The 17,920-nt window shown below is 47.4% G+C and overlaps 1 protein-coding gene across 5 annotated transcripts in view; it reads left to right on the top strand.

Annotated features, from left to right (window-relative positions):
* LOC105496226 (zinc finger protein 341) overlaps positions 1-17,920 on the top strand; it is a 64,226-nt gene that overhangs the window by 31,983 nt on the left and 14,323 nt on the right. For 4 of the 5 annotated variants that reach the window (XM_011766423.3, XM_011766422.3, XM_071079497.1 and 1 more), the window contains 2 exons: positions 3,715-3,905; positions 7,248-7,456. In XM_011766423.3, the coding sequence (XP_011764725.1) occupies positions 3,715-3,905; positions 7,248-7,456 (400 nt within the window). The remainder of the gene's footprint in view (positions 1-3,714; positions 3,906-7,247; positions 7,457-17,920) is intronic. The other variant, XM_071079498.1, reaches the window with a different exon arrangement.

The raw sequence follows: 17,920 nt of genomic DNA, 5'->3' as shown, positions 1-17,920 counted from the left end.
GCTAATTTTGTATTTTTAGTAGAGACAGGGCTTCACCATGTTGGCCAGGCTGGTCTCGAACTCCTGACCTCAAGTGATCCTCCCACCTTGGCCTCCCAAAGTGCTGGGATTACAGACATGAGCCACCATGCCTGGCCAACAGGTAGTTTTTCAACCCTTGCCTTCCCTCACCATCCCTGCTCGGAATTTGTTTTCTATGTGTTGCTCCAGGCAGTCAGTGTAGTTGATCAGAAGTTGAAAGCTGTTTGACCTCCATGGTTAGTTGGTCTCCAAAGCTCTTTATACATGTGAGATTCTCATCATTTGTCCCTGAGCTAATGTTCCTACCCCTGATATTGGTTGAGTTTCTTTCTTGCATGAAGACTGAGAACTTGACTAGGTTTAGAGCATTGCTGCCCAACAGAAATAGAATATGAACAACATACATAATTTAAAATGTTCAGCTGGGCATGGTGGCTCACGCCTGTAATCCCAGCAGTTTGGGAGGTTGAAGTGAGAGGATCTTTTGAGCTCAGGAGTTCAAGATCAGCCTGGGCAATATGGTAAAACCCCATCTCTATTTTATTTATTTATTTATTTTTTTGAGACGGAGTCTCGCGCTGTGTCACCCAGGCTGGAGTGCAGTGGCGCGATCTCGGCTCACTGCAAGCTCCGCCTCCCAGGTTCACGCCATTCTCCTGCCTCAGCCTCCAAGTAGCTGGGACTACAGGCGCCCGCCACCACGCCCGGCTAGTTTTTTGTATTTTTAGTAGAGACGGGGTTTCACCATGTTAGCCAGGATGGTCTCGATCTCCTGACCTCGTGATCCACCCACCTCGGCCTCCCAAAGTGCTGGGATTACAGGCTTGAGCCACCGCGCCCGGCCTCCCATCTCTATTTTAAAAAAAAAATTTACAAGTTCTGTCTTTAGTGGCAAAAATAATCTTAAATAAATGAAATAAGATTTTCTTGGCCGGGCTCGGTGGCTCAAGCCTGTAATCCCAGCACTTTGGGAGGCCGAGACGGGCGGATCACGAGGTCAGGAGATCGAGACCATCCTGGCTAACACGGTGAAACCCCGTCTCTACTAAAAAATACAAAAAACTAGCCGGGCGAGGTGGCGGGCGCCTGTAGTCCCAGCTACTCGGGAGGCTGAGGCAGGAGAATGGTCTAAACCCGGGAGGCGGAGCTTGCAGTGAGCTGAGATCTGGCCACTGCACCCCAGCCTGGGCGACAGAGCAAGACTCTGTCTCAAAAAAAAAAAAAAAAAAAAAAAAAAAAAAAAAAAAAAAAAGATTTTCTAGTAGCTACATTAAAAACAATTTTTTAAAAGATCAAATTAATTTTAATTATATATCTTATTTAACCATATATATTTAACCATATATAATATATAACCATATATATTTATATATATTTAAATATATATGTGTGTGTGTGTGTGTATATATATACATATATATATATTTTTTTGAGATGGATTCTTGCTCTGTTGCCCAGGCTGGAGTGCAGTGGCATGATCTCAGCTCAATGCAACTTCCATCTCCATTATTATTAATAATAATGTTAATAATAATTAACATTATTATTTTAACATATAATATAAAGATTAAATATACTTTATATTCTTTTTTTTACTAAATTTTTGAAATCCAGCAGGTAAATACATGTATAGCACATTTGGATATGGACTGGATACATTTCTTTCTGTTTTGTTTTTTTTTTTCCAGTTAGGGTCTCATTCTGTCACCCCAGACTGGAGTGCAGTGGTGCAATCATAACTCATTGTAGCCTCGAACTCCTGAACTCAAGTGATCCTCTCTCCTCAGCCTCCTAAGTAGCTGGGACAGGGGTGCACCACTGTGCCTGGCTAATTGTTAAAAAAAATTTTTTTTTGTAGAGACAGGGTCTTGCTTTGTTGCCTAGCCTGGTCTCAAACTCCTGGGCTCAAGTGGTCCTCTCACCTCAGCCTCCCAAAGTGCCGGAATTATAAGTGTGAACCGTCATGCCTGGCGCCACATTTCAAGTTCTCAGTAGCCACGTGTGGCTCAGGACCACTTTATTGGACAGTGTAAGGCCAGAGTCTAAGCCATTCCCATGTAGCCCCAAGGGTGAGCAATGCCAGCCATGTGCTAGGTAATGAAGGGAGTGTTTTGCTGGGAAAACAATGTGTAGCCACTTTTATCTGACCTTCTTTCAGTCTTCCTGTTGGAACTAGCCCTACTGTGTGCCCTCTGAGTTCTTGTGAACTCCTTTTTTTTTTTCTTTAAAAAAATTTTCTTTCGAGACAAGATCTTGCTCTGTCACCCAGGCTGGAGACCAGTGGCACGGTGGTGGCTCCCTGCAACCTCAACCTCCTGGGCTCAAGTGATCCTCCCACCTGAGCTTCCTGGGTAGGTGGGACCACCGGCACATGCAACCATGCCCAGCTAATTTTGTTTATTTTTTGTAGAGATTGGGTCTCATTATGTTGCCTAGGCTGGTCTTGAACTCCTGGGTTCAAGGGATCCTCCTTCCTTGGCCTCCTAAAGTGCTGGGATTATAGGAATGAGCCACCACACGGCCCTACAGAATAAATCATTTCTTCCATTTCTTTTGAAGCTCCTTTAGTGCCTAGCATCAAAGGTTTAACTATTTAGCAAACATTTATAGAGGCCTACTATGTGCCCGGCCACTGGACCTGCAGGGATGAGGCCAGAGGTCCCTGATATCAAGGGAAGTGAGGAACAGTGTAGTGAGGGAAGGATGATGAAACAGATGATTACAATTTTGTTTGTTTGTTTGTTTGAAATGGAGTCTATTCTTATGGCTGAGGCTGGAGTGCAATAGCGCAATCTTGGTTCACTACAACCTCTGCCTCCCGAGTTCAAGCAATTCTCCTGCCTCAGCCTCACAAGTAGCTGGGATTACAGGTGTGCGCCACCACGCCCAGCTACTTTTTTTGTATTTTTAGTAGAGATGGGATTTCACCATGTTGGCCAGGTTGGTCTCAAACTCCTGAACTCAGGTGATCCACCCGCCTTGGCCTCCCAAAGTGTTGGGATTACAGGCGTGAGCCACTGCACCTGGCTGATAATTACAATTATTATTATTATTCTTTGAGACAGAATCACACTCTGTCACCCAGGCTGGAGTACAGTGGCACAATCTCTGCTCACTGCAACCTCTGCCTCCCAGGTTCGAGCAATTCTCCTGCCTCAGCCTCCCATGTAGCTGGGATTACAGGCACCCTCCACCACGCCTGGCTAATTTTTGTATTGTTCGTAGAGACGGGCTTTCGCCATGTTGGGCAGGCTGATCTCGAACTTCTGACCTCAAGTGATCTATCCGCCTTGACCTCCCAAAGTGCTGGGATTACACGTGTGAGCCATCGCACCCGGACAGATGATTACAATTAGAAGGGACTGGGGAGGCATTATGAGTACAACTAGGATGGTGTTCAGAATTTTTAACAACCGTGGAGAGGTCTGCAATGTCTGAGGGGAAGGCCAGAGAGGGGAGGCCTGAGGCAGCAGCTGTTTCGCACTCAGAAAGGAAGCATTTCTGTATTTGAGCCTGGGGTTGGCCGTATCAGTGCACACCGGCTGAGTGTGAGTGCAGCACCTTAAGCACAGAGTCCGACCCAAAGCGGGTAGCAGGTGCTGGGTGAACACAGAGGAGCACAGGGTAGGGGTTCTGTGCGTCCTTCCTGAATGGGCTGGTTCCTTGTCCTGACTTCCCTGGCTTTCTCCATAGGGTTGGGCCAGCCCCTGCCGGGTGCACCACAGCCCCAGGCCTTGGCCATAGCCGGTGAGGAAGAGGGGGACAAGCCGGAGCCCAAGCAGGTGGTCCTCATCGACAGCTCCTACCTGTGCCAATTCTGCCCCAGCAAATTCAGCACCTACTTCCAGCTCAAGTCTCACATGACCCAGCATAAGAACGAGCAGGTAGGTGGGTGGTGGCAGCAGGGGCCCATAGGACACCAGTCCCCACCTTTCACTGGTGCTAGGGTCTTGAATGCTGCCTAGGAAGGGGTAGGAACCAGTGAGTCAGACCTTCCACGGCTCTATTCCCCCCAGTTAGATTCCGAGCAGAGGATTGATGGAGTTAAGTAAGGTTACCCTTGGGGCAAATCACAGAAAACTTTGACTCACCTCCAGAAATGAGACAGCTGACTCCACCCAGCGTAAGGACCCTGTGTCTTTCCAGCTCTGGTCTCTGCCATCTCAGGGTATGGCCTTGACCTCTCCTGATGGCTCACCTTGTCCTCCTGTCCTGGGATGGTGATCACTTTTTTTTTTTTTTTTTTTTTGTTGAGACAGAGTCTCGCTCTGCCGCCCAGGCTGGAGTGCAGTGGCCGGATCTCAGCTCACTGCAAGCTCCGCCTCCCGGGTTCACGCCATTCTCCTGCCTCAGCCTCCCGAGTAGCTGGGACTATAGGCGCCCGCCACCTCGCCCGGCTAGTTTTTTGTATTTTTAAAGTAGAGACGGGGTTTCACCATGTCAGCCAGGATGGTCTCGATCTCCTGACCTCGTGATCCGCCCGTCTCGGCCTCCCAAAGTGCTGGGATTACAGGCTTGAGCCACCGCGCCCGGCCACTTTTTTTTTTTTTTTGAGATGGTTTTACTCTTCCGCCCAGGCTGTAGTGCGGTGGTGTGATCTCAGCTCACTGCAACCTCCACCTCCGTGTTGGCCAGGCTGGTCTTGAACTCCTGACCTCAAGTGATCTGCCTGCTTGGCCTTCCAAAGTGCTAGGATTGTAGGCATGAGCTGCTGCATCTGGCCGGTGGTCACTCTTTCTGGGCACCAATCCAGACCCACTGTTATCTATGAACCAAAAGGGGTTATCTCTTCTGTATCTTTTATAGCAGCAAGAAAGCTTTTCCTAGAAGCACTTTGCAGATCTCTTTTTGGTCAAACCCAGTACATGTGCTCTATCATTTAAGAATGCATTATTATGCTACAAATGATAGAAAACTGGCTTCATAGGGTTTTATTTCTCTCACATCAAATAAATTCAAAGAAGTCCCTAAGTAGGCAGTGTTGGGCTTATATAGAGCAGACTCTATATCACCGTAGACTCAGCTGTCTGATCTGCCATTCTTAGCTTATGGACTTCATCCCCAAGGTTGCAGGATGGCTGCTATGTCTCCATCCATCACATGTGTATTCCAGTCAAGACAAACACAGAAAGCAGAGGGGATTTCTCCTGGGAAGCTTTTGCCTTTGTGTTCTGGAAGTGATGCTGTCCTCAAAGACTACTGATTGTATATCATTGGTTAGGAAGGAGTCACATGGCTGACACTAGATGCAAGGGAACCAGAATCAAGTGTTTTTTTTTTTTTTTTCTTTTTTCTGAGACGGAGTCTCACTCTGGTCACCCAGGCTGTAGTGCAATGGCACGATTTCGGCTCACTGCAACCTCCACCTCCTGCATTCAAGCGATTCTCCTGCCTCAGCTTCCCAAGTAGCTGGGATTACAGGTGCCTCCCCACCACACCCAGCTAATTTTTGTATTTTTAGTAGAGATGGGGTTTCACCACATTGGCCAGGCTGGTCCTGAACTCCTTACCTCAAGTGATCCACCTGCCTCGGCTTCATAGTGTGTTGCGATTACAGGTATGAGCCACCGCGCCCAGCCCATGTTTTTGTTTTTTTTAGACAGGATCTCACTCTGTCACCCAGGCTGGAGTGCAGTGGCTTGATCTCAGCTCACTGCAGTCGCCGCCTCCCGGGTTCAAGGGATTCTCCTGCCTCAGCCTCTCGAGTAGCTGGGATTACATGCATGCACCACTACACCTGGCTAATTTTTGTGCTTTCAGTAGAGATGGGGTTTCACCATGTTGGCCAGGCTGGTCTCGAACTCCTGGGCTCAATTGATCTGCCTGCCTTGGCCTCCCAATGTGTTAGGATTACAGGCATGAGCCACTGCGGCCTGGATCGAGTGTTTTAACTAGGTATGTTGCTATCCTGAGCAAATCAGGGTTCACGTTGTTAAGTAGAAGGAGTGCATGATATTGTGTAGGCAACCAGGACTTATGTGCTATTTATCAAAGTATAATTTTCAAGTTGTTAAAAACATACTTCTCATACAAATGAGACCCAAAAGTGAGTCAGAATTTTACTTAACTCATTAGCGAGGGAACCTGAAGGAAGACAAAGCCTGTTCAACAGAGGCCGTGAGACACGGATAGCTATGCCTAATAACTGTCAATGAAAAAAAGAGATACTGAAGTCAGATTGCCAAATTACATACAAATCTGGTTAATGTCCTGCAAGACAACAAAACCTGTGACCTTTGGGGTTATCTTCTTTACCTGACACAAATCAATGACATTGGATCAGTTTTTTACAAATTAACAAATTAACATTTAACTGTAGAGTCCTAATCAATGGGAAGTAGTCAGAAGTAGCCACATCCCGTAGAGTGAGATGACTGTGGGCAGGCTATAGATGGGCTCCTTAGACAGCAGTTCTCAAAGTAAGCTTCCCGGGTGGCAGCGCCAGCATCCCCTGAGGATTCCTCGTTAGTGATGCACGTATTCAGTCCCACTGAGTCAGATTTCTCAGGGTGGCGGGGGTGGTGGGAATGGCGGGGGCGGCGGGAGTGCAGCCTTCAGCAACCTGTAATTCTGAGGCCCGCATCAGTTTGAGAGCCGCTATTCCAGTATGACATTGAAAGGGTACACTATCATCTTTTCACTGTATATCCAGGTCTTGAATAATTTTTCTAAATATACCCATGCCACACAGAACCTGAGGGAAGGGTAGTAGGGACATCATGACTGGCTGAGAGGAGGGAACCCTCTAATCAAAGTAAAACCAGGGGCTGGGCCCAGTGGCTCACACCTGTAGTCCCACCACTTTGGGAGGCCAAGGCGGGTGGATCACTTGAGGTCAGGAGTTCGAGACCAGCCTGGCCAACATGGTGAAACCCCGTCTCTACTACAAATACAAAAATTAGCTGGGCATGGTGGTGCGTGCCTGTAATCCCAGCTACTGGGGAGGCTGAGGCAAGAGAATTGCTTGAACCTGGGAAGTGGAGGTTGCAGTGAGCCAAGATTGCGCTACTGCACTCCAGCCTGGGTGACAGGGTGAGACTCTGTCTCAAAAATGAATGAATGAATGAATGAATGAATAAAAACCCTGGGATCCAGTAGCAGCAGGGGAGCCGAGGGAGCAGTGGTCAAGTCATCTACCAGCAGTCCAGGGCCAATGCCACAGGCCAGGGGCTGCGGTGGAGGAAGCTCTCCTGCCTCCTGTCACCTGCCCAGCATCTTCCCTCAAGGTGTACAAGTGTGTGGTCAAAAGCTGTGCCCAGACGTTCCCAAAGCTCGACACATTTCTGGAGCACATCAAGAGCCACCAGGAGGAGCTGAGCTACCGCTGCCACCTCTGTGGCAAGGACTTCCCCTCGCTGTACGACCTGGGCGTGCACCAGTACTCCCATAGCCTCCTGCCACAGCACAGCCCCAAGAAGGACAGCGCCGTCTACAAGTATGTGCCCTCCCGCTTCCCTCTCCCTGGGTGGACGGGTGGGTGGGCAGGGAGCCCAGGGCCTGTGGCCTTGGTAGTTCTGACTGCTCAGGACCAGTGAGATACTTGAAAGGAGAAACCGAGGCTCCTGGCTGGGGTCCAGCCTGGCAGAGTGGGTTCTGGCTTTGGCACTGGTGGAAGAAAGGATGCTGGCTCTCCTTATATCATTCTTATGTCTTGGCAGACATTTTTCCCAAAAAAAAATCCTTAAAAAGAGGAACCTATATTTCCTTGTTCATAGTGGAAAAAGGTTTGAGCATTTTATTCCAAACTAAACAATTATGACAGTATTATTTTGTCTCATAATCTACAAAATTTAGCTTACAATCGAAGTGGTACACCAGTTCTCACAGTGAAAAAAGAATGAGCAGGGTGTGGTGGCCCACATCTGTAACCCCAGTACTTTGGGAGCCCAAGGCAGGAGGAGGCCAGGAGTTCGAGACCAGCCTGGCAACATAATGAGACCCCATCTCTACAAAATAAAATACATTTTAAAATGAACAGTAACATATTTAAAAGCAAAAATCATAAAAATAATATTCATTTGTTTTATAATCTGTAAGATCTAGGTTAAAGTTGAAGCTATATGCTGATTCCTATTTTTATTTGATTTTTTTCTTTGAGACAGGATTTTGCTCTGTTGTCCAGGTTGGAGTCCAGTGGCACCATTACAGCTCTCTGCAGCCTCCCCAGGCTCAGGTGATCCTCCCACGTCAGCCACCTGAGTAGCTGGGACTAACAGGCATGCACCACCACCCAGCTAATTTTTGTATTTTTTGTAGAGACGGGGTTTCGCCATGTTGCTCAGGCTGGTCTTAAATTCCTGGATTCAAGTGATCCTCCCACCTTAGCCTCCCAAAATGCTAGGTTTACAGACGTGAGCCACTGTGCCCAGACTATATACTGATTCTTAGAATGAACAAGTAATGGATCAAGTATGGATTTTATTTGGGGTAATTTATTCTGATAATCATTTATATCACTTCAGTCTTCCATTGTGGTCGTGAAGAGGGTTCCTTTGGCAGAAATGATGAAAAGCTCCCTCAGTTTTGCAATGTGCTTTTTATCCTTAGATCTTCACGTTAAAGCCGGGTATAGTGGCTCACGCCTGTAATCCTAGCACTCGGGGAGGCTGAGGTGGGAGGATGGCTTGAGCCCAGGAGTTTGAAACCAGCCTGGGCAACATAGCAAGACCTTGTCTCAACAAAAATAGAAAAATTAGCCAGGTGTGGTGGCACGCACCTGTAGTCTTTGGAGCTACTTACCTCTGATCATCCTTGTTGAGTTTCTCTGCCTCAGTTGTTTTCTGGTCTGTTTGCCGGATCTTCCTTTGTTGATGGTGTTATTTGCAGATGTCTAACATCACTTTGATGATGTCGTGAAATCCCCCATCTGCAGTCATTTTGCTGTACATTTGCCTGCATCATCTGGGAGCAGCTGCCTCACAAAGCTCATGGGGGTAGATAGTAGCAAAAGGCCAGGAGTGGTGTTTGTCTGGGGCCTCCTTCCAGTTCATTACCAAATATTTTACTGTTACAATGGTTTTTGCTTCTCTGTACAAACTTGTACCTGCAGAGATTTGGTGATTCTGTTAATGAGGCCCTGTAACTCCTGGGTGAAGCTTCTGGGTTCAGAGATAAGTAAATACCTTGAGCTTAAAATGCGTGGGCTGCTCAGGGTGACAGGTGTGTAAACAAAAGCACCCTGTCACTTGATAAAATGCTATCTCATATGTTTATAAGGTATAGAGGTACCACAGGGGGAGGCAGGCTAGAGAAGCTGTCCCAGGAGCAGTGACATCTGAACTGGGTTTTGAAGGATGAATAGGAGTTTGCCAGGTAGACAATGGATGGGGTGGAGTGTGTTCTTAGCAGGAGGAACCACAAGTTTAAAATACAATAGCAAGTGGTTTATTAATAGAATGACTGTTAGGCTGGCGCGGTGGCTCACGCCTGTAATCCCAGCACTTTGGGAGGCCGAGGCGGGTGGGTCAGGAGATCGAGACCATCCTGGCTAACATGGTGAAACCCTGTCTCTACTAAAAAATACAAAAAATTAGCCAGGTGTGGTGGCGGGTGCCTGTAGTCCCAGCTACTTGGGAGGCTGAGGCAGGAGAATGGCGTGAACCCGGGAGGCGGAGCTTGCAGTGATCTGAGACCGTGCCACTGCACTCCAGCCTGGGCAACAGAGCGAGACTCCGTCTCAAAAAAAAAAAAAAAAAAAAAAAAAAAAAAAGGAATGACTGTTATGTAGAGTGGAATTGGGAGGGAGATGTTTAGATGGGGCCTGTGGGAAAAAGTGGGGCCAAGGCATGAAGGGCCGTGTAGAAATCACAAGAGCTTTGAGAAGTTGGCGGAGGAGCTAGAACTCAAGAAATGCAGTGTAGGGTAACTTGCCTCCAAGACTCTGGGAAATGGGGCAAGAGAGGCAGGGAAGCCGGGCAAAGCTTTGGTCAGCCAAGGGGCAGAGATTTCTGGCAGTGATGACTTATTCCCATTTGCACTCGAGAAATTTTCTTTGGCTCTTGCCCTTCCGATTTGTGGGTTATCTGTGAGTTCCTGTGGCTGTGTGACTCTGGAGTGAGATGCCAAGTAAAGGGAAGGAAGCACCTGCTCTGTGCCAAGCTTTGCCCTTAGTGACATGAATCCCTGCAGTCCTGGGAGGAAGGTGGTATTCTCCCCATTTTGAAGATGAAGACATTGAGGTTCAAAGAGAAGTGGCCTGCCCACCAGAGTAACAACATCAGCAGAGTTTAGATTCGAACCCTAGTGTGAGATCTTGGAAGCCTCACAGCCCTGGTCTTGGAGTTTGCAGTGCTGATGACCCTGTGCAGTCCCCTTGTAGGGTCATAGTGCCAGTGGCCCTTTTTAGACATTGGAGCTGTTGTCCTGTCCCAAAAGTAAGGCCCAATGAGCCAGGCCCCCATCTGAATGGCCTGAAGGTGGAATGGTATCATGGGTAATGGTAAGGGTTCTGGAGCCATTGGCCTGTGCTTAAATCCTGTCTTGACTGCAAATCCAGTGGATGACTTTGGGCAAGGTATTCAGCCACTCTGAGCCTCGGTTTTCTCCTCAATGAAATGGGGATCACAGTAGTGCCTGCCCTATTGGGTTATTTATAAGGATCAAGTAAGACAAGGCTGAGGCTCTTAGACATGGTACCTGGAACATAGTAGGTACTCAATAAATGTTATTGCTGCAATTATTATTATTCATGTTATTTAAGTAGAGGTTTGGCTGCATGCAATAGAGACCTAAAATAACAGTGGCTTATACACCATGAGAGTTGATTCTATCTCATAGTGACATTTGAGTGGCTGTGGTGGCTTCATCATATTTTTAGAGGTCCCAGCCCTGTCATTCTGGTTTCTGTTCCCTGTCAGCCACATTGCCTTGGCCTGCCTATGTCTACTTTCCCCAAATCTCTCAAATGAATTTTAGTCATGTCACTATATGTTTACTATATGTTTAATATTTTCTTTTAAAAAATAAGATTTGGCCAGGTGTGGTGGCTCACTCTTATAATCCCAGCATTTTGGGAGGCCAAGGAGGGCGGATCACTTGAGGTCAGGAGTTCGAGACCAGCCTGGCCAACATGGTGAAACCCTGTCTCTACTAAAACAAAAAACAAAAAACAAAAAAAAACAAAAATTAGCCGGATGTGGTGACACACTCCTGTAGTCCCAGCTACTCCGTAGGCTGAGGCAGGAGAATCGCTTGAACCTGGGAGGTGGAGGTTGCAGTGAGCCAAGATCGTGCCACTGCACTCCAGCCTGGGCGACAGAGAGAGAGATTCCGTCTCAAAAAAGAAAAAAAAGAAAAATAAGATTTATTGATTTTTCCCCCTAATTGCAAAAGTCAATGTTCAATGCAAATGTTCAATGCAGAGAAAAGAATTTTGTAAAAACCCATGCAAAAACAAAAAAACAAAACTGTCACCCAGGGATTGCCACTGCACCATTAACCTCTTGGTAGATATCCTTTGGCATATGTGTGTAATAAATATGTTTACAGATACGGATACGGATATAAACATCACAGACTATATTTGAGTCAGGTGATCCCAAATACAGTCACTGAATTTGGTGAAAATTCATCACACTGTCTTCCTGTAGTGCAATGTCCAACAAACAGACTGATTTAATGGGACCACTGTACATGTAGTTTTATCACTTAAAACTTTTTCACTTAAAACAGTAATTATAGGCCGGGCGCGGTGGCTCAAGCCTGTAATCCCAGCACTTTGGGAGGCCGAGGCGGGTGGATCACGAGGTCAGGAGATTGAGACCATCCTGGCTAACATGGTGAAACCCCGTCTCTACTAAAAATACAAAAAACTAGCCGGGCGTGGTGGCGGGCGCCTGTAGTCTCAGCTACTTGGGAGGCTGAGGCGGGAGAATGGCGTGAACCCGGGAGGCAGAGCTTGCAGTGAGCCGAGATCACGCCACTGCACTCCAGCCTGGGAGACACAGCGAGACTCCATCTCAAAAAAACAAACAAACAAACAAAAAAAAAAACAGTAATTATAGCTGGGCACGGTGGCTTATGCCTGTAATCCTAGCACTGTGGGAGGCCAAGGCAGGCAGATCACTTGAGGCCAGGAGTTCAAAACCAGCCTGAGCAACATGGTGAAACCTTGCCTGTATAAAAAATACAAAAATTAGCCAGGCATGGTGGCATGTGCCTGTAGTCCCAGTTACTTGGGAGGCTGAACTGGATTGTTTGAGCCCAGGAGTTCAAGGCTGCAGTGAGCCATGATCATGCCACTGCACTAGTGAGACCCTGTGTCAGACCCAGTAATATGGACCGTCTTTGCATTTCAGCAACAATAGACCTGCCACATTCTTTAAACAGTTACTTAGTATTCTGTTGTGCATGGATGTTCTGTGATTTACTTACGTCATCTCCCATTGTTGGTTAGTGAGGTTATATTCAGTTTGTCATTAGTATAATAAAGATACAGGGAACAACTTCAGAAGTACATCTTTGCTCTTTCGTAAGTTCCTAGAAGTGATTTTGCAGGTCAGAGTTCAAAGGTTTTTTTGTTTTGTTTTGGTTTGTTTTTTTTTTTTTTTTTTTTTTTGAGACGGAGTCTCCGTCTGTCGCCCAGGCTGGAGTACAGTGGCGCGATCTTGGCTCACTGCAACCTCCACCTCCCAGGTTCAAGCGATTGTCCTCCCTCAGCCTTTCTAATAGCTGGGACTACAAATGCCTGCCACCACGCCCAGCTAATTTTTTGTATTTTTAGTAGAGACAAGGTTTCACCGTGTTAGCCAGGATGGTCTCAATCTCCTGACCTTGTGATCCACCCGCCTTGGTGTCCCAAAGTGCTAGGATTACAGGCGTGAGCCACTGCGCCTGGCCTTTTTTTTTTTTTATTAAAGATTAATTATCTACTTCAAAAACTAATTATGTGTATACAGTGCAATATTTTAAAACTATCATAGGGCATAGAGTGAATAGGAATTCTCCATCCACTGTGACCCACTTCCCCATATCACAGACAATCGTGTTCAAAAAATATTCTTTTTAAACGTTTTATTTTGTCATAATTTGATTATGGATTGATTGATTTTTGAGACAGGATCTTGCTGTCTCACCCAGGCTGGAGTACAGTAGCACAATCATGGTTCACTGTAGGCTTGACCTCCCTGGCTCAAACAATCCGTCCCCCTCAGCCTCCTGAGTAGCTGGGACTACAGGTGTGTGCCACCACTGCCAGCTAATTTTGGTATTTTTTGTAGCAACAAGGTCTTGCTATATTGCCTAGGCTGGCATAGAACTCCGAGGCTCAGGCAATCCACTCTCCTCAGCCTCCCAAAGTACTAGGATTACAGGCACGAGCCACCATGCCTGGCCTTCAATATATGTGTTTTAAAGCTGTCCTTTGTTTCATGAATTTAACTTACGTATTTATTTTAATTTTAATATAATTAATTAATTTTTTGTTTAGAGACAAGGTCTCACTCTGTCACCAAGACTGGAACGCAGTGGCATGATCATGGCTCACTGCAGCCTTGACCCTTGACCTCCCCAAGTTCAGGTGATTCTCCCATCTCAGCCTCCTGAGTAGCTGGGACTACAAGTGTACACCACCATGCCCATCTAATTTTTAAAAAAATTTTTTTGTAGAAACGGGGTTTTGCCATGTTGCCGAGGCTTGTCTCGAACTCCTGGGCTCAAATGATCCTCCTGCCTTGGCCTCCCAAAGTGCTAGGATTACAGGCATGAGCCACTGTACCTGGCCTTTTTTTTTTTTTTTTTTTTTGAGATAGTGTCTCACTCTGTCACCCAGGCTAGAGTGCAGTGGCATGATCACAGCTCACTGCAGCCTTCGCCTCCTGGGCTCAAGCAATCCCCCACCTCAGCCTCCCCAGTAGCTGGGACCACAGGTGCCGTGCCACCAGGCCTGGCTAATCTTTTATTTTATTTTTTATTTTATTTTTTATTTTTTTATTTTTTTTGAGACGGAGTCTCGCTCTGTCGCCCAGCCTGGAGTGCAGTGGCCGGATCTCAGCTCACTGCAAGCTCCGCCTCCTGGGTTTACGCCATTCTCCCGCCTCAGCCTCCCGAGTAGCTGGGACTACAGGCGCCCGCCACCTCACCCGGCTAATTTTTTGGTTTTTTTTAGTAGAGACGGGGTTTCACCGTGTTAGCCAGGATGGTCTCGATCTCCTGACCTCGTGATCCGCCCGTCTCGGCCTCCCAAAGTGCTGGGATTCCAGGCTTGAGCCACCGTGCCCGGCCAATTTTTTATTTTTTATAAAGAGGGGGTTTCACTATATTGACCAGACTGGTCTGGAACTCCTGGGCTCAAGCGATCCACCTGCCTTGTTCTCCCAAAGGTCTGGGATTATAGGCATGAGCCACACACCTGGCCAATTTTTATTTTTTTAGAGACAGAGTCTCACTGTGTTGTCCAGGCTAGAGTGCATCAGCTATTCACAGGTGTGGTCCCCTTGCCTCAGCCTTCCCAGTAGCTAGGACTACAGGCAGGCACCACCACTCCTGGCTAAATTTTTTTGTTTGTTTGTTTGTAGAGACAGAGTCTTACTATGTTGCGCAGACTGGTCTTGAACTCCTGGCCTCAAGTGATTCTCCTGCCTGGCCTTCCTAAAGTGCTGGGATTACAGTCGTGAGCCATCACACCTGACATGTATTTCCTAAAAACAAGGATAACCTCTTCCATAAGCGCAGTATATTATAGTTACCAAAATCAAGAAGTTGGGCTCCGTGCGGTGGCTCATGCCTGTAATCCCAGCACTTTAGCAGGCTGAGGTTGACAAACTGCTCGAGCCCAGAAGTTTGAGACCAACCTGGACTACATGGCAAAACGCCATCTTTACAAAAAAAAAAAAAGAGCTGGGCATGGTGGCATATGCCTGTGATCTCAGCTGCTCAGGAGCCTGAGGCACAAGAATTGCTTGAGTCCAGGAGGTACACGTTGCCGTGAGCTGAGATCGCACCATTGCACTCCCGCCTGAGGGACACAGTGAGACGCTATCTCAAAAAAAAAAAAAAAAAATCAGGCCAGGCACGGTGGTTCATGCCTTGGGAGGCTGAAGTGGGCAGATCACCTAAAGTCAGGATTTCGAGACCAGCCTGGCTAACATGGCGAAATGCCGTATCTACTAAAAATACAAAAATTAGCTGGGTATGGTGGTGGGCACCTGTATTCCCAGTTACTTGGGAGGCTGAGGCAGGAGAATCCCTTGAACCTGGGAGATGGAAGTTGCAGTGAGCTGAGATCGGGCCACTGCACTCCAGCCTGGGTGACGGAGTGAGACTCTGTCTCAAAAGAAAAAAAAAAAGAAATCAGGAAGTTAATATCAGTACAATTCTATTATCTAATTACAGGCCTTATTCGGAATTTTCCAGTTGTTCCAATAACATGCTTTAGAGAAAAAGAAAAAAAAAAAGGCTTCTTTTGGCCCAGAATCACATGTTGAATTCAATGATCATGTCTCTCTCATCTCTCTCATGTCCTGTAAGCTGGAACAGTTCCTCCTTCTGTCTTTGTCTTTCGCGACCTTGATATTTCTGAAGAGTATAGACAGGGTATTCTGTAGAATGTCTCAGTTCGGGTTTGCCTGATTTTACCCCATGATTAAATTCAGGGTATGCACTTTTGTCAGGAATGTCACAACAAATTCTGTGTCCTCCTCTGTGTGTCATATCAGGAGGCATGTGATGTTGATTTGCTCCATTACTGGTGATGTTACCTTGGATGACTTAATTCAGGCGCTGTTTCTGGCAGGAGATTTTAATTTTCCTGGCTATTGGTAAATTATCTCCCACACAAACCTATGTCTCCCCCAAACCCAGCCCCTGAAGCCTGTGAGATTCTGTCCTTTCCCATCTCACTAGCTAGTTAAGTCTCTGCCCTCCTGGTACCTCTACTCCCACCCCACCTTCCCTTTCTTGCTACCTGGAGGCATTTAATATGTGGTTTCTTTCTTTTTCTTTTTCTTTTTTTTTGAGACAAAGCCTCTCTCCGTCACCCAGGCTGAAGTGCAGTGGCGTAATCTTGGCTCACCACAACCTCTGCCTTCCTGGGTTCAAGTGATTCTTGTGCCTCAGCCTCCCGAGTGGCTGGTATTACAGGTGTGAGCCACCACGCCTGGCTAATTTTTGTATTTTTAGTAGAGATGGCATTTCTCCATGTTGGCCAGGTTGGTCTCGAACTCCTGACCTTGAGTGATCTGCCCACGCTGGCCTCCCAAAGTGTTGGGATTACAGGTGTGAGCCACCCGCCTGGCTAGTGTGTGGTTTCAGAGTGCAGTCTGTGAGGCTCCCCTGGGCCCCTCGCAGGTGCAGCCTGCCCGGGGTTTCCCACAGGCAGTACTCTACACAGCCTGCCTTTTTGTTTTTGGTTTGAATTTTCCCCCTACCTGTGACATTCCTCACTGATAACTCATTGTAAATAGGCCAGTTTGCTGACAAATGTTTTCTTTTTTTGTCTGATAATCCCCTTTCTTCCTTAGCTGGCACGTGTTTTCATGATGGGGAGATGGCGGTGTCTTTTCTCCCTTCAGAGTGGTTTGTGGCCTCAGACTGCTGTTGTGAGGACATGTTTATAAGCTGTTTGGCACAGTTGTGTTTTTTGACTGTGTTAGGCCGTTCTTGCGCTGCTATAAAGAAATACCTGAGGGCCGGGCGCGGTGGCTCAGGCCTGTAATCCCAGCACTTTGGGAGGCCGAGGCGGGTGGATCACGAGGTCAGGAGATCGAGACCATCCTGGCTAACATGGTGAAACCCCGTCTCTACTAAAAATACAAAAAAAAAAACTAGCCGGGCGTGGTGGCGGGCGCCTGTAGTCCCAGCTACTCGGAGGCTGAGGCGGGAGAATGGCGTGAACCCGGGAGGTGGAGCTTGCAGTGAGCCGAGATCGCGCCACTGCACTCCAGCCTGGGCGACAGAGCCAGACTCCGTCTCAAAAAAAAAAAAAAAAAAAAAAAAAAAAAAAAAAAAAAAGAAATACCTGAGACTGGGTAGTTTGTTTTTTTTTTTTAAGATGGAGTCTCGCTGTGTTGCCCAGGCTGGAGTGCAGTGGCGCAGTCTCAGCTCACTGCAAGCTCCGCCCCTCCGGTTCATGCCATTCTCCTGCCTCAGCCTCCCGAGTAGCTGGGACTATGGGCACCCGCCACCACGCCCAGCTAATTTTTTGTGTTTTTAGTAGCGACGGGGTTTCACTGTGTTAGCCAGGATGGTCTTGATCTCCTGACCTCATGATCCGCCCGCCTCGGCCTCCCAAAGTGCTGGGATTACAGGCGTGAGCCATCGCGCCCGGCCAAGACTGGGTAGTTTTTAAGAAAAGAGGCTTATTTGACTCATGGTTCAGCAGGCTGTACAGGAAGCATAGTGTCTGAGCTAGCGGATCTGCCTCTGGGGAGGCCTCAGGAGGCTTTTACTTATGACAGGAGGAGAAGGGGGAGTAGACATGTCACATGGTCAGAGCAGGAGCCAGATAGAGCGAGAGGGAGGCGCCATACACTTGTAAACAGCTAGATCTCACGAAACTCACTCACTATCCTGAGGACTGCACCAAGGGGATGGTCCTAAACCATTCATGAGAAATCCACCCCTATGAACCAATCACCTCCCACCAGACCTCACCTCCAGTGTAGCAGGACGAGCTGCAGACAAAACTCCTCAGACGCTGAGTTAAAGAAGGAAGGGGTTTATTCTGCCAGGGGCATCGGCAAGCTCCTGTCTCAAGAGCCGAGCCCCTGAGTGAGCAATTCCTGTCCCTTTTAAGGGCTCACAACTCTAAGGGGGTGCCTGTGAGAGGGTCGTGATTGATTGAGCAAGCAGGGGGTACGTGACTGGGGGCTGCATGCACCGGTAATTAGATTGGAACAAAACAGGATAGGGATTTTCACAGTGCATTTCTCTACAATGTCTGTAACCTATAGATAACAGAACC

The sequence above is a fragment of the Macaca nemestrina genome, chromosome 15, assembly GCF_043159975.1.
Source record: "Macaca nemestrina isolate mMacNem1 chromosome 15, mMacNem.hap1, whole genome shotgun sequence".
In the NCBI taxonomy this organism is placed as follows: Eukaryota; Metazoa; Chordata; class Mammalia; order Primates; family Cercopithecidae; genus Macaca; species Macaca nemestrina.
This window is presented reverse-complemented; position numbering and strand designations above follow the sequence as displayed.